Source organism: Pseudophryne corroboree, chromosome 6 (genome assembly GCF_028390025.1).
Source record: "Pseudophryne corroboree isolate aPseCor3 chromosome 6, aPseCor3.hap2, whole genome shotgun sequence".
In the NCBI taxonomy this organism is placed as follows: Eukaryota; Metazoa; Chordata; class Amphibia; order Anura; family Myobatrachidae; genus Pseudophryne; species Pseudophryne corroboree.
In genome coordinates this window covers 252,636,189-252,652,912 of record NC_086449.1, presented here as the reverse complement: position 1 = coordinate 252,652,912, position 16,724 = coordinate 252,636,189, and the positions used below count along the sequence as shown (strand labels likewise).

Sequence of the window (16,724 nt, the reverse complement as noted above, 5' to 3'; positions counted from 1 at the left end):
GAAAGACACAGGGGGTGGGGATGGCTGAGAGACACATAGGGAAGAAAGTGAGGCACAGGTGAAAGCTGAGAGGCACAGAGGGAGGCTGATAGACACAGGAGTTTGCTAAGAGTCACAGGGAGAGGCTGAGTTACAGGGGGAGGCTGAGAGACACAGAGGCATGGTAAGGCTGGGAGACACAGGGGAAAGCAGGGAGACAGGGGAAAGTAGGGAGACACAGTAGGAGGGGGAGGCGAGAGACACAGGTGGATGTAGGGGAGAGACACAGTAGGATGGGGGGCTGAGAGGCACAAGAGGGAAGCTGAGAGACACATTGGGAGGCTGAGAGGCACAGGGGGGCTGAGACTGACAGACACAGGGAGAAGCTGAGACTGAGAGACACAGTGGGAGGGTGGAGGTTAAGAGACACAAGGTAGGGAATGAGGCTGAGAGACACAGGTGAGATGAGTGAATGGCTGGAAATGGAGAGACACAGGGATGAGGCTGGAGATACTAGAATGGTGCAGGAGAGACACAGGTAAGGACGAAGCTGGAGCAATACAGGTGAGGAATGAGGCTGAAGATCCAGAGGTGAGGATGGGGAGATACAGGGGGGATGAGCCAATGGCCAATCAGCCTGTACCTACTGGGGCATTATAAACGGTCCCCAAAACCTAAGTGTAGTTGGCTCAAAGATTTCTGTTGCTGGCCCTGGTGGCACCGCTCGCACACTTTCTGTTACAGCCATATAAGGGCTATAAATATGGGAACAATAGCCAATCTGCAGAACATTCAGAGGTGGTGTCAATTCAACTCCCTTTGTGAAGCATGGAATATCCCTGTAAATATGCCCTTGATTCACTCATTTATGTTTTACGTTACTATTACATCTCTCAGTAATAGTAAACACACTCATGTTCTAACCCACACTTGACAATAAATGTCCTCAAATTGCTCCACTTGCAGATGTGTCCATCTGGGACCTTAAGTTCAACTCATACTTGTGTATTATACCACAAAAGAGCATTTGTGATGATACTTTTAATTGACCTTTACTGGCCACAGTAGAGCTTGACAGACCCCAGGTACAGATGCCAGTGCTGCGGTGAAACTAAAAAGCTGTAATGTCAGTGTTTTAAGGAGGGTATATGGTTTAACTTGTTCGCTTTTACTGTATACTACTTGGTATATGTTGTGCCATAAAAGCTTATACCTCCATGTGTTTTTGTCTATACAAACTGCAAATTGCTTAGAAAATCATCAGGCAAATAAAATTAAATCCAGCATAAATAGCTTATAATGCACAGATTTCACTTACACACGCATTTATACTGTATGTGTCAAATATATTCAATGGCTTTTGCTGAATCTGCTCACCATTTTTGATAAACTATCAAATTTTGTTAGCCAAAAAAGAAAATGTGCTCAAGGGGCCATATAAATTACTTTTTACCTGTGCTAATCATTTCCTACAATACATTTGCACAATTGGCTATTGGCTATTTAGAAGCAGTGAATTTTGATTGCTAGTATTTTCAATGGCACACTGCATGCAAATACTTACTAAAATGCCCGTAGTTTTAGATTCTTTATAGTCAAAGCCTACACTATTTTGTAGCAGTCAACGCAAAACACTAGATTATGGTCATGTATATATATCTCACATGTGTTTGACAAGTTTGACAAAACACTGAAAGTTACCTGTTCTGAAGCGCTCTGATGTGTATAAGTGGCTCAGTCCCATGCTGTAGTACTAGGTGGCGCTGTCCAGGGCTGAGGTTCTGAAATGTAAATTCACTTTTTTCCTGAAATAAATTTGTTTATCTTAATGATAATAACCTGGCCACATCTACTCTAGCTGAATGAGCTGATGCACTTCAAAGAGAGAATAAGCAGGGTTGTATAATGCTATCAATATGAATTAATATTAATTTGTTACTTGTGGCCAAATGTAATGTAGTGTGAGTTTGCAAAACGTGCGCGTTTAGCACTTAGGGGGTCATTCCAAGTTGATCACTCGCTAGCTATTTTTTGCAGTGCTGCAATCAAATAGTCGCTGCCTATGGGGGAGTGTATTTTCGCTCTGCAAGTGTGCGAACGCTTGTGCAGCCGAGCGGTACAAAAACAGTTTGTGGAGTTTCTGAGTAGGTCTGAACTTACTCAACTGCTACGATCACTTCAGCCTGTCCGGTCCTGGAATTAATATCAGACACCCGCCCTGCAAACACTTGGACACGCCTGCATTTTTCCGACCACTCCCTGAAAACGGTCAGTTGACACCCATAAACGCCCTCTTCCTGTCAATCTCCTTGCGATCGGCTGTGCGAATGGATTCTTTGTTAAATTCATCGCCCAGCACTGATCCGCTTTGTACCCGTACGATGCGCCTGTGCATTGTGGTTCATAGGTTCGTATGCGTGTGCAGTTTTGCCGAGTTTTGACCTGATCCCAGCACTGCAAAAAATAGCTAGTGTGTGATCAGGTCAGAATGACCCCCCCAAATTTGCACATTTGTGCAAACTCACACTGCATTACGGGGGTCATTCAGACCCGATCGCATGCTAGCTTTTTTGCAGCAGTGCGATCGGGTCTGAACTGTACATGCATATGCGCCGCTATGCGGAGGCGCGCCGGCATTGGGGATCGCCGGACAGTGACAGATCTAATGAAAAAAGCGATCGCACCGGCGATCACAAGAAGATTGACAGAAAGAGGCCGTTTGTGGGTGTCAACTGACCGTTTTTAAGGAGTGTCCGGGCGAACGCAGGCGTGTCCAGCCTTTTCAAGGGAGGGTTTCTGACGTCAGCTCCAGGTCGTATCGTCGCAGCAGCTGAGTAAGTCCTGAGCTGTGCAGAGACTGCACAAACTTTTGTTTGCGCAGCTCTCTGCACAAGTGATCGCACCCCTGCACAGCTTTTACCCCCCTGTAGGCGGCAACTACCTGATTGCAGCACTGCAAAAAACTGCCTGTATGCGATCAGGTCTGAATCACCCCCTACATTCGGTAATAGGTTTCTGGACGATTTTTTTCACCAGACCTTGCATGCAGGTAGAGTTTTTTTTACAAAACACTCACACTGCATTACATTTGCGAGTTTTGGCACCAACTCACATCTTCTCAAGGTGCGAGTAGGTGTAAGTTGGAATGTGCCTAAAAACTCGCACCCCATTACATCCCGCCCATTTTTTTTTCAAAGAAAGACACTTAAAAACAACATCTGGAAATGTTTACAGTCTCCTGTGTTCTTGCAGTGGTATTTCCAATTTGTTACAGGTTACATACACGACACAAACATTCTTTTTGTCAGACATGTGTAAAAATTGCGAGTGGTACCCATGTTTTTGTTTGATTTGCTGTTATTGTTAGAAGTCCTTTTTTAATGAAAAAGCCACTGTTACTCTGATTCTGATACATGCACCTCATGCTGAAAGTCTTGGTAGTCAGGTACTGTGTTTCCCTGGTCTATAAAGTATGTGGAATAGAGGAGTCTGATAGGCAGTTCCCTGGGGGATGGAGTGATCTTACTAAGTAGCCCAATGAGAGTCCAGCGGAGTAAGGAAGAAGGTGGTACAAGTTCTAGGCAGGCGTGTTACAATAAACCAGCGATGAGAGTAGATTGCTTTAGAGCATGGACAGAGCTCTCTGTAAAAGGTGACAGTATTATTATAATTTGTAAGCATTAGTGTCCGACTCCCAGAGTGCTGGTGTCAGGTTTTTTGTCTTTGTATCTGTTTCATTTAGTTTTGTGCATGAATGTTATACTTAATAAAAAAAAAGTATGTAAAACGCTAAGGGGGGATTCAATTGCCGGCGAAAGGGGTGAATTGCTGTTGTCACAGCGTTTAAACGCTAAATGCCTGTATTGAGGATATAGATCCCGATTGCACATATACCATACAGGTATGACTCATGCATTTAGTCTGTGGTACATAAAAAGTCTATTTTTGCTCTGCCTTACTATTCTTGATGAAAACATATGGACATAGGGGGTCATTCCGAGTTGATCGTAGCTGTGCTAAATTTAGCACAGCTACGATCATTCACACTGACATGCAGGGGGACGCCCAGCACAGGGCTAGTCTGCCCCGCATGTCAGTCCGCCCCCCCCCCCCCCCCCGCGCAGAAGTGCAAAGGCATCGCAAAGCAGCGATGCCTTTGCACTTCAAGAGTAGCTCCCGACCAGCTACTCATCACTTCCGGCCCGCAGTGCCTGCATGTGACGTCACGCAGCCGCTGCGGCCCACCCCCCCGTTCGGTCCGGTCACGCCTGCGTTGGCCGGGCCGCACTCACGAAGCGGTGGCCAAATGCCGCCGTTCCGCCCCCCTCCCACCCAGCGATCGCCAGCGCATGCGCAGTAGGGTCACGTTTGCTCTGCTGTGTTAAAACGCAGCGAGCGAACAGGTCAGAATGACCCCCATAGTTATTTATTTGCATATTTGTGTATATTAGTAATATATAAGTAATAACTGCTAAATGATTATTCGACCAACATATAATTGTACGTTGAATATGGCAGGTAAAATGGGTTAAATGTATGCACTTAATTTCATATGGATGCACATTACACATATGGCTTATTCCTCTCTATAGACAAGCACAATTATTTTACACAGAATAATAGTTCTGGAAATATTATTTTCATAGTGTTTCTTACCATCAATCTGAAATAATGAAATTACATAATAGAGTCACAGTTACAGTATATAATGCAGAATAGCACCTGCTGGGGCATCTCTAAATTTCAGATTTCATTTTGCTATGTATAGTTATACTGCAGTTTTCTCCCTACACCATGGCACTAGAGAGTATTACATATATTTATAACTGTGCACCTGCAGCTTATGTCATGCTGAAAATTGTAATGTCCCATCACAGCGTGCAGTCATTTCACTGTACTGAGCCCTGTGAGTGCAGGGGTGCTGACTGACAGGCCAGATTGTCAGTGGACTAGTGAGAGTCTGATGCAGGTCTCACTGCGTCTTGCTATAATCTCTCCTGTTTTGTGGAGTAGTTTCTATTCATATCACGTCCTCCCCCACAGCCACCGCTCTCCTCTCTGGTGCACAGTCTCTCACACACTCTCCCTCCCTTGTTCTTGGTGTCTCCGCAGATCAACCGGGTCTCTTGTTCCATCACTCTCCTAGTGCACCAGGATCCCAAAAATGGCTGGGCCCTTCACTAGATTCCTCTCATCAGGGAAATCAACTGGACTTCTGGCTGTGGCTGGTGCTGGGTCATTAATGGCCGGATACTTTGTGAACAGAGAAATAGTCAGTGCTACAACAGACAGTAAGAGGAGACTCTACCCACCAAGGTAACTAGGTTTATTGGACATAGCATGTGGTAGGATATAATATATGATATGATATATGATTATATATTAGAACCTGGAGCAAAAAGAGTAACAATACATTGCAAATACATGTATTTGTGGATATGTGGCATAAAATGCAAACTCTATAGACCATTTAGAATGTGGCAGTTTTGTTGTTTTCCATGCTTTTAATTACCGTGGATATTTTCAGTATATAGGATCTTATATATGGTAAATTCAGTTTTATTAGCTATAATTGTGATGTAAACCCCCATTAAACACTAGGGAGCCAGGAAGTGGGGGATGGTGTTTCCAATGTTGCACTAGGGGGTTAGGGGAACCTAAGATCTATTGAATTCATTAATACAGATTCCGCATTACAATACAAGTCTCTGAGCATAGAGCCACGTTAAACAATTTATTAACTGTTATGCAGAAATAAACCATTAGTAAATGTTTTATTGTGCAGTGCAATCACGTTCTGCACCTCAGCTGATGCTCTCTATTATAATATCAGAATTCCAAATCATCCCCAGCACCAGTTATGTAGTGTAGATGGGAGAAGTACAGTGCAAGTGTAATGGAACGCTGTCCTTTTATAAATCTTCTGCTATAGTTTTTTTTTGTAAATGATTTCCTGTTTGCAGGCCTTTACATTCCCATAGACACAAATGACAAAATATTGAAGTGTAGCTACAGTGGTAATAGCTGCAGGCTCAGGGGAAATGTGCTGACTTCATTAGGTAGCAGCATGCAGGATCTGGTACCTCTGCAGACTGAAGCCATCTATCTCTTGTATTATGTACAGTGCTTTCTCACGTTCTAACCTAGCTGTGCATCAGGCTCAGGGACACAGCAATAGTCCTCCATATGCTGCTCTCAGTATCCAGCAAATAATAGCCACTCACGGAACACAATGACCTGTGTGTTTTTAAATCTTATAATATGAACTCATACAAGTACTGTACTCAGAAATGCTCTGCACCCGCCTAATACCAGCCTGCTATAGACATAGATTACTGGGTGTTTTTTTGCACAAGTTAATCGCAATCAATGTATTAATATTTGAGGATTAAATCACGGATTCAAACATAGTTCTTTCTATTACTCTGGCAATAAAGGAAGGCATGTATACTATAACCATTACCGTAAATAGTGTTCTTCTCTGCTTTTATATTGTGCAATACACAGGGTTTTGAGAATTGAATTTCTAAAGTATATACATACCATCAACATAAGCATAGCCATGTCTCCTTTACTTCTTCACCTTGCAGAAATCATTGTGCCTTGCAAAGGTGATATTCAGTAATCATTACATGTATACATTATTTTCAGGTGTCATCCTTATTGTGATACATCATACACACAGAGGCAGAGGCCGATTCCGAGTAGCAAGCAAGTGAGCCATAACTACACTTGTATTACTTGCAGAGAGCTAATTGCGCATATGCCGAGTTACACTCATCTATGGGCTTGAGTCCTAACCGTACAGTTGGATAATTAGCCGGCATCGTTGTCAGTGCGCACTTGCACAGACAGAGCCAGTGGAGAAATTGCCCGTGGCATTTTCATGCAGTTATGCGCAATTATTACTGGAGATGCAATTGACTTGTGAAGACTCTGAATAAACCATAGACGTATACGCACAGCTGCAGAGCATGCGCAGTGCTAAAAGTTGCAAGCTCCGTCCTCCAAACAGACTTGCGTGCAGTTCTATATACTGTATGACCCATAAAGTTCATCATGTATAGTATTAATAAACTAGTTACCAGCCCATCAAAATTACAGAACAACATAACAGTAATGTCTGTGCTGAATGGAGAAACAATTGAATTGCTCAGTCAGGGGCCATCTAGTGGACGCCGGTGCTCAAGACACTTTAATTTCCCCATAGACGTGAGGAGCAGCATTACCTTTTTATTATATAGGATTTACATTTGCCCAACCATTGATGTATAGTAGGAGGGTTTAGGCAACCAAACATTAATCATGCCATGCCAGCAAACCATTTTACGGTTTCCATGATATAAGCTTTTCTCCTGCCACATGTCAATGTTCCACAGGCCATATAATGGGGAAGATTAAGTGATATTAACTGGTAATCCTCAGAATGCATGGTGCGGTATTAGTGTTCCAAACTGGTTACTCTAAACATAGATGGAAATGCAAACTGACGTGTGGTGAAGAGATAATCTTAACACCATGCCATAAATATAGAATGTGCTCTCTTTCTGGGTATATCCAAATTTCTACCTATAATTCTAAAGACGTATACAAAAAAAGCTAGCAACATCCAAATGCTTTTCACAGCAACCAGTTTTTATATTCCATAAAGTGCAAAAGTCATAGAAAGTGCATCATCGAAAAAGGCTGGATAATTAGGCATAGCAAAATAGAGTACAAACTAATGTACTTATCCAAAGTGTCTGGGTGGTACAATAACGACCAGGCTTGGACTGGCCCACAGGGGTTAGGGAAACCACCTGTATGGGGGCCCTCCTTCTGCTCTAAAGATCAGGTTCCAGACTTTGCACTTGAATTATACGTATGTTATCTTATACCGGAGTGCATTGCTGATATTAATCTGGTACATTATCATGCATGCAGCAGCAGCTGAATTTACTGTATATATTTATGAAGGGGCCCAGACGTTGCACTCTCTAATGGTTAGTCAAACTAATGAGGTAGCAGGCCACACCCCCTCTGAAGACTGACCACACCCCCAAACATGGGCTCCTACCACTGCATTCCCCCGGTGGGCCCCACATGTTCCAGCACGACCCTGATAACAACTGCCACTCATCCTGCCAGCAATGTGACCATCTGCAGCTTTTTGAGCAAGCGCCGCAATCGCAAGTCACACCCCCGTTTTTGTCACTTTGGGGGCATGGACAACGCTCAGTGAGCCATGCCCCCTGTCCCTCTCTTGTCGGGGAATAGACGCTGTGCGCATGTGCACAGCATCTATTCAATGCTGCTCAGAGCGGCGAGTGACAGGGGGGGGGGGAATCTCCCAACTGCCTCACCACCCGCGGGACACTGCGATCCGCGGGTGGGACAGCGGGACATGACCGTGAAAAACGGGACTGTCCCACCAAAATCGGGACAGTTGGGAGGTATGCATCTGGAACCCTAGCAATGAAGAGGTTAATCATTTGGCACCTCCTACCCAATCTGCAGTGCCTCTACGTCCTTTGCCTTGTGATGTGAGGTATATATTACCAATGGATCAATATTAACACTTAATATTTGCAGAGTCATTCCTTTTATGTCTGAATATTGATCTGCCGAATGGAGCAGTGCATGATGAGATATCTCTGTAAGCCACAGGGTGATGAATGTGTGAGTGTAGTGTGTACAGTGTATCAACTAGATAATGCCAGATAACCTAAGAAAACAATAATTTAAGGCTTGAATTCTTTTATAACATTTATTAAGTGTTCTCACCCTTTAACCTGCTTCTGTCGCAATGAGGTCAGTATACACATGGCTATAATAAGTAGATTAAGAAGGCAGGATTCTGTTTCTCTCTAATATAATCAGCAGCAGGCCTCCCATTGTCTAGATCAGTTCTCACTACTATCCAGGGTCACACATGATTACTTTATTCTGTAGAACTATATCAGAGTGGTAGAATCATCTGTGTATTCTGAGCTGATCATGGGAGTATTCTATCTTGTTTATTTAAATACAGCATATCATAGAATAAAACAATACGTTTTAAATGTTCATTTACCAAGATGTAGACTGTGGATGCATAATGCACATACTGTACTATGCACTTACACCCATTTATATTAGTAAGCCCACTGCCTGTACATATGATAAGGGGCAGATTTAGAGGTGGAGCAGTTCCATGCCCAGCTGCGATTTCGCTTGCAGGGGACTCGGGAAAGTACACTAACAGCTTAGCCGCAGTCTGGTGCGCAGAGACGCCCACTACCGGCACCTCACATCCGCCACTCCCATACATAGGCAGGAACATCGGTAACATCAGACACACATCGATAGCACCATCAGACCTCTAAGCACCCTTGGCTGTATCAGAGTGTGCAGCTGTCCTAAGACACTGGGTCTTACTAGGGAATGCCCATCAAATGCTCCAGACACGCCTGCTTTTTCTAGCTCCACCCCCCCATGTTACCTCCCCAAGCACTGACTACCCATCACTCACTTTGCGAATAATTCCTCTGTGTTTGCACTATTGCTATGCCATTACTTCCCGTGTGCAGTGTGACTTTGGCACATGCACCGTGGCAATAAAGTCTATCCACTGCGTCCGACATTGGCATTGCGTGCACCTCTAAATCAGGCCATTGTCAGCTATGTAAACAAGATAGAATAAACACAATCCCGCTTACTCTCGTTATATATGTGAGACATACATGTAAGTGAGACAAGAATGAGCAACATTTTAGTAAACAAATGAACATTTTGTGGCAGTCCAAAAATGATTGTTAACCAGAATATTTTTGTTGTATTTTTACTCTTTTTCATTTTTAACATTCTTATTTTGGACTGCAGTCCCAAGCAGGAAATGGGCATGTACATTTGTATATGTTTTATTCTGGAAACTACCCTATTTTTAGTCACATAAGTTTAAAATGAATAAAAAAATACCCAAACTGTATGTCAATACAGTAACACAGTGTTCTCACAATTAGTCACACAACTAAAACATTCCTATGAAATCCCTGCCTAGTTCCTTCTATATGATACTGTTCATCATTCGCACTTACACACTTTTGTCATTGGCAGGGGCGCCGACGAATGTTCTGGGTACTCTGAGGGGGGAGTGGCCAATGCAGGGAGGTGTGACCCGCTCCCTTCCTTAAGTGAATATTTCAAAAAGTTTCTGTGAAGGGTTCGTGCTGCACGGGGGGGCTGTGTGTGTGTCTGTGGGGGGCGCTGGGTGAGGAGCAGGGGGCAGTGGGGACAGCTGCTGAGGGGGGAGGTAGGTGCGATTGCTCACTCCTCCCCCACACAATGTCTCAGCAGCTGCCTCTCCACTGCAGAGCAGGGTCCTCTCTCTCCTCGCTGCCGCTGTCCATAACGGAGAAGGTCCAGGTAAAGAGTACCCTCTACCCCCCTGCCCTGCGCTGTTGGTCCTAAGAGGTGATTCCCCCATCTCTGTGCCACTGTAGTAATAATAATAATAATAATATTAATCATTTTATTTGTATAGCTCTCTTTCTCCAATAGGACTCAAGGCGCTTAGCAGATAGAATGAACATAGGGCCTAATTCAGACCCGATCGTAGCAGCAAATGTGTTAGCAGATGGGCAAAACCATGTGCACTGCAGGGGGGGCAGATATAACATGTGCAGAGAGAGTTAGATTTGGGCGGGGTGTGTTCAAACTGAAATCTAAATTGCACTGTAAAAATAAAGCAGCCAATATTTACCCTGCACAGAAACAAAATAACCTCCCCAAATCTCACTCTCTCTGCAAATGTTACATCTCCCCCCCCACGGCCGTAACTGGGGGGGGGGCTAAGGGGTCACGTGCCCCGGGCGCTGGACTTGACGGAGGCGTGGATAACTCTTCCCAGCTACCTCACCCAGTTGCTCCTCCCCACCTGCCCGTCACGATCACCTCCTGCAGCAGCAGCAGCCGCGTATAACACTGTCATGTCTAGGTCCCGTCGTTGCTGCAAAGTCTACATCTCCCTTTGCCTCCCACTGCATGTGCGGCCGCCGGACTACGTAGCCTCCCTCTGCCCTCCCACTAGGCAGCACCTCCGCACACTATCCTGTCCGGCTACCTGACTGCTTGTCAGTACCTCCGAAGGGAAGCTGGGAGAGGACAGAGCCAGAAACAAGTTAATCGCTTCCCCCACTTTGGGCTGAGGCAAGAGTGGGCATTGTGAGGGTGGAGGCTGTGCAGGAGGCTTTACAATATATGTATATATAGTATACAGTATGTGTGTGTGTGTGTGTGTGTGTATCTATATATACTGTATATATATTTATATATATAGATATATAGATATATATATAAAATATATTTTTTAATTATATATATATATATATATATATATATATATTGTATTATTATTATCTATTTTTATTTTTTGGGTATTCGTTTAGGGGGAGGGGTGGGGTGTGGGTGGGGGGTATGCTAAATTACCGCCTCGCCCTGGATGCCGAAAATCACATAGTTTTGCCCATCTGCTAACAAATTTGCTGCTACGATCAGGTCTGAATTACCCCCCATAATACAGTACAGAACGATGAAGTACAGAAAAACTTTCATAAAATACAAAGACCCTTCATAAATAGTGAAGGCTCACAATGAAATATGTATTTTTAAAAACGATAATTTGCATTATGGAGCTATTCCTGATGAAGATTACATCAATGCCTTTCTCTGGAATTCTTTACTTCTCCCCCTCAGACTCTCCACCTCTCTAAAAAACTTCAAGTGGGCTCTTAAGACCCACTTCTTCACCAAACCCAGCCAAATCTCATCCTAACCCTCTGTTCCACGCTCTCTATGTACCCCATCTGTGTTACCCCTGGCCCCGCGCTCGTTCATCGCTGGTGCCGGCTCGTTTAAACATACAGGCCAATATGGACAATCTTGTCCATATTAGCATGCAGTGCTATGGAGCCGGGTGACGGGGGGAGTGAAGAAACTTCACTCCTCCGCCACTTCCACCCTTCCCCTTCCCGCCGCCGGGTCGCCCGTCTGCCGCATCGGCCATCGGGCAGCTCGGCGGCGGGTCGCTAGGTGTGTAGGGCACTTTACACTTGCTTATTAGTTAACACAAATTCAAGTATAAAAGCAGTGGGTTACAGTATGAACATAATATTACCATAATGTACTAATTAGTAGTCATAATAAAAATAAAAAAAAAATGAAATTTCAATAAAACAGCTTACAGGTATGCAGTGACTTATGGGACAAGAAATAATTCTAATTTTAGGATGTATCAATCCCAGTGCCGTAACTAGGCATTTTAGCGCTGTGTGCAAGAAACGGCATTGGCAATATATAGGGGCGTGGCTTCATGGGGAAGGGGCGTGGCCACAAAATAATACCAATTCATACTACGGTGCACAGTAGTCTCCATTATTCAAATTACGCTGCACAGTAGCGCCACTACACCAGGTAGAGCCCCTTTTTACACATTACGGCAGACAGCGTCCCCCTTTTTACACATTACGGCACACAGCGTCCTCTTATTACACATTACGGCAGACAGCGTCCTCTTATTACACATTACGGCAGACAGCGTCCCCTTTTTACACATTACGGCAGCAGTGTCCCCGTTTTTACACATTACGGCAGCAGTCCGCCTTTTTACACATTACGGCAGCAGTGTCCCCCTTTTTGCACATTACGGCAGCTGAGTCCCCCTTTTTACACATTACGGCAGCAGTGTCCCCCTTTTTACATATTACGGCAGCAGAGTCCCCTTTTCTACACATTACAGCAGCAGTCCCCCTTTTGTACCCATTACGGCAGCACTGTCCCCCTTTTTACACATTACGGCAGCAGTCCGCCTTTTTACACATTACGGCAGCAGTGTCCCCCTTTTTTGCACATTACGGCAGCTGAGTCCCCCTTTTTACACATTACGGCAGCAGTGTCCCCCTTTTTACACATTACGGCAGCAGTGTCCCCCTTTTTACACATTACGGCAGCAGTGTCCCCCTTTTTACATATTACGGCAGCAGAGTCCCCTTTTCTACACATTACAGCAGCAGTCCCCCTTTTGTACCCATTACGGCAGCACTGTCCCCCCTTTTTACACATTACGGCAGCAGTCCGCCTTTTTACACATTACGGCAGCAGTCCCCCTTTTTACCCATTACGGCAGCACTGTCCACCTTTTTACACATTACGGCAGCAGTCCGCCTTTTTACACATTACGGCAGCAGTCCCCCTTTTGTACCCATTACGGCAGCACTGTCCCCCTTTTTACACATTACGGCAGCAGTCCCCCTTTTTACACATTACGGCAGCAGTCCCCCTTTTTACCCATTACGGCAGCACTGTCCCCCTTTTTACACATTACAGCAGTACTGTCCCCCTTTTTACACATCATGGCAGCGGTCCCCCTTTTTTACACATTACGGCAGCAGAGTCTGGGGGGGTAGAGAGAGAGTGAGAGTGTAAGTTTGACAGCAGACACAGCAGTCAGAAACCTCCCCCCTCCACCCCCCTACCCCAATTCGCCAGCCCAGCTACCTGTTTTTGTGGGGTGGCTGGAAGATGCGGTGACCTGGCCTCAGAGTTGATGTCAGTGCCCGCTCCCCGCCGGGGATCTGACAGCGCGATCTCTTGTCCCTGGCAAATGCTGGTCTCAAAGAGGAGGAGCCAGGGGCGGGGAGGAGCGGATACCCCCTCCTCTGAAAAAACTTCCTACGCTCTGCTCGCAGGCCGCGGCTGTCCAGCATACTTTAATGAGAAGCTGTCAGCGGCAGCAGCGCTTCCATGCAGCAGCGGCGGCCAGCCGGAGTTAGTGTCAGTGTACCAACGCGGCCGTGCGGGTGTGGTGCCATATGGTGCGCCCTCAGTGCATTTGCGCTGTGAGCAATGCACCATTAGCCCACACCTAGTTACTGCACTGATCAATCCTAAAAATGTGGTAAAACAATTTTCTGAGGTATACCGCAATACATACAGCTTCTCAGATGTATTGAAAGGGTCTGCAGCAGATATCTGATATAACTGATGCAGACATGCGGCACATACTGTAGTATGCTATGGGGCTGCCATGTGCCTGTTTGCAGCAAGCTCTGAAAAGCGTACATTTAGAGACCTTCTGTCTGATAGGCAATGCCATTTATGTACTACTTATTCTAAACACCCCCCCCCCCCTTCCTGCCAGATAGGGATCTAATAGATTCCTCTCCATCCCCTGCAGCTTTGGCATGAGCTGGCAAGTATTCATGTTACAAAATGCAGATATGCATTTGAATATCAGCGGGATGTATCACTAAGTATGGTAGATAATTGTTAGATCCCTAAGGGTGCTGGAGGGGTGGGGAAAATGGAAATAGCAATCCCTAGGAGGAGGTCAAGATCCCTGTCTCAGTGTAGCACTTACTAGGCGATAAGTGGGTGGCATGGGCATACCTATAGTGGGTACAAGGGATGCCATTGCTATGGGGCCCAGAGGCTTAGGGGAGCCTGGACCCAAGTTAGAAAGCTGCATACCAATTTTCCAGATTTGCCTACTAAGCAATTGGGTCTGATACATTGCCCAGCCTGAATTGTGTGACATTACGTTTTCAGTGATTCGCACCAATATAGCTTGCATTGAGGCTATACTGGTTGCATTCACACCAATATAACCTCAAATGGCACGAGCACGCCAGAGAGGACACCTTGCATATCGGAATTTGCCTGTAATAACAGTTTATCACTTTAAACTATGTGTTTTATACAGTATGAATGGCCAAGATTACATGGGATAGATATCTGGATCAGATAGACACTGAATAGATTTTTATTGTTTAAATAGATACTGTACTGCATACTATGTGTTTGTAAGATAACATTTAATATGTCTCCAATTTTACTAACAGTGCAGAATTTCCTGACCTCCGGAAACATAATAACTGTATGGCAAGTAATCTCACACCAGCCATCTATGCCAAGCTCTGCAGCAAGACCACCCCTGCCGGATTCACTATTGATCAATGCATTCAGACTGGTGTAGATAACCCAGGACACCCCTTTATTAAAACTGTTGGCATGGTAGCAGGAGATGAAGAATGCTATGAGGTAAGAGAGTCAGATTGTATAAGAAGGCAGCCAAAGCCTATTGGACACTGACTGATGTACGCTGCATTACTTTTTGTAGCATCATTGTGTAAATGGGCTGTTTTTACTGTCTTTACTGATTGTATCTACTATACAAGAAGTCCACAGGTCTGTAGTTTATTGTCTTAGGTTTCAATAGTTTGATCAGACATAAAACATTCTGTAAACAAATATTGGAGGCAAACCTATACTTTTTTAACGGTCCCAACTATACAATGTATTTGCATTTTTTAGCCAGATTTTGTCGGAGATGGGAGTGTCATGTCCCTTTTCTCTCCCTGATTATAATAGTTGGATGAAGCAAACGTTTACACGTCATGAGTAAAGTGATCGTTATTTCTAAGAGTCAGAGGAAAACAGTTAGGCAGTGACGCATCAAGTTGCACCTAATGTACAGCAGGTAGAATGATTTAGATTGCAAAACCAAGTGCTTCAGGCATGTACTCAAGGGGCCTGAGTCTGAGTTGGACGAATGTCTTTGTCACAGTTGAGTGATTTTTTTCTACTGCATATGCATCTAAGTTGCAGCGATGGAGCCACACGGTCTCAGAAATGTAATGTTAATGTGGACATCCTGGGAGGTGGATGGGAGGCAGCTAAGCGATGCACAGAGATGTCACTGATGTGGTTGCGAACTCAGACACATAATCACTGACATTAAAGGCCACACTCTAACGGACAATCTGACCTTAGCACGGGGCTGGTGCACATGTTGATGACAGGGGCAAACACAGGATTTATATATATATATATATATATATACAGTATATAGCATGAAGAAGTGTTACTCACCCCAGTGTTACAATTGCCTAGGTTCCCCTCCAGAAATACAATATATGGGGGATGCACTCCAGGACTTATGGAACTTTTAATAAAAGAGTGGAACTTCTGAAACATTGACTGCACTTCTGTGTATTGTGAGGAATTTGTTCATAATATCCGTAAGTCCTGGAGTGCCATCCATCTTATTATATATATATATAGAGAGAGAGAGAGAGAGAGAGAGAGAGAGAGAGAGAGAGATTTAAATCTGCATGTCATTTTAACAGCACTGTAGCCCCCATGGGCAAGCAATACACTGGCATCCCTCCCCACGGAGGAGGGGAGGGGGGGCTCTGTGGCAATGGATGTTCTGTGGGGGCGGAGGGATAAGCTGTGTGCCCACAGCCTGGGGCCCTGCCCACAGCATTTGCCTGTGTCTCTGCTCCTGCCCACAGCCTCTGCACCTGTGACTCCTGTGGATCCTGTACCACAGCCTGGATTCTGACCTCTCCCCCACAGACCGGCAATGTCCTCTCCCCTGCAGCACTGCAATGTCCTGACCAACAGCCCGGCTTCTGTTCTCTGCCTCACAGTCCGGATCTGCCCGCTCCCGTCACCAGCATCACTTCTGCAGAGTCGGTGGTTGAGTGTGCCGGCTCTGCAGAATATATATATATATTTATCTCATCAATGTAGCACTCCTGGCATAAATCAATACCACTTCAAGTTCACACTGGGATATCATTATTATTCTGAAACTATACTGTAACAGTGTGAAGTGTCATTGATTTGTGCCAGGAGTGCTACATTGGTGAGACACATATTGCTGCTGCTGCTGCTACTGTGTGGGCAGTTGATTTAGGGAGAGCCAGATAGATATATATATATAT

The 16,724-nt window shown here is 44.9% G+C and overlaps 1 protein-coding gene across 1 annotated transcript in view; it reads left to right on the top strand.

Annotated features, from left to right (window-relative positions):
* CKMT1A (creatine kinase, mitochondrial 1A) overlaps positions 1-16,724 on the top strand; it is a 51,800-nt gene that overhangs the window by 8,794 nt on the left and 26,282 nt on the right. Inside the window, exons 2-3 of the mRNA XM_063925910.1 lie at positions 5,092-5,295; positions 14,835-15,033. Of these exons, the coding sequence (XP_063781980.1) occupies positions 5,144-5,295; positions 14,835-15,033 (351 nt within the window). The 5' untranslated portion in view covers positions 5,092-5,143. The remainder of the gene's footprint in view (positions 1-5,091; positions 5,296-14,834; positions 15,034-16,724) is intronic.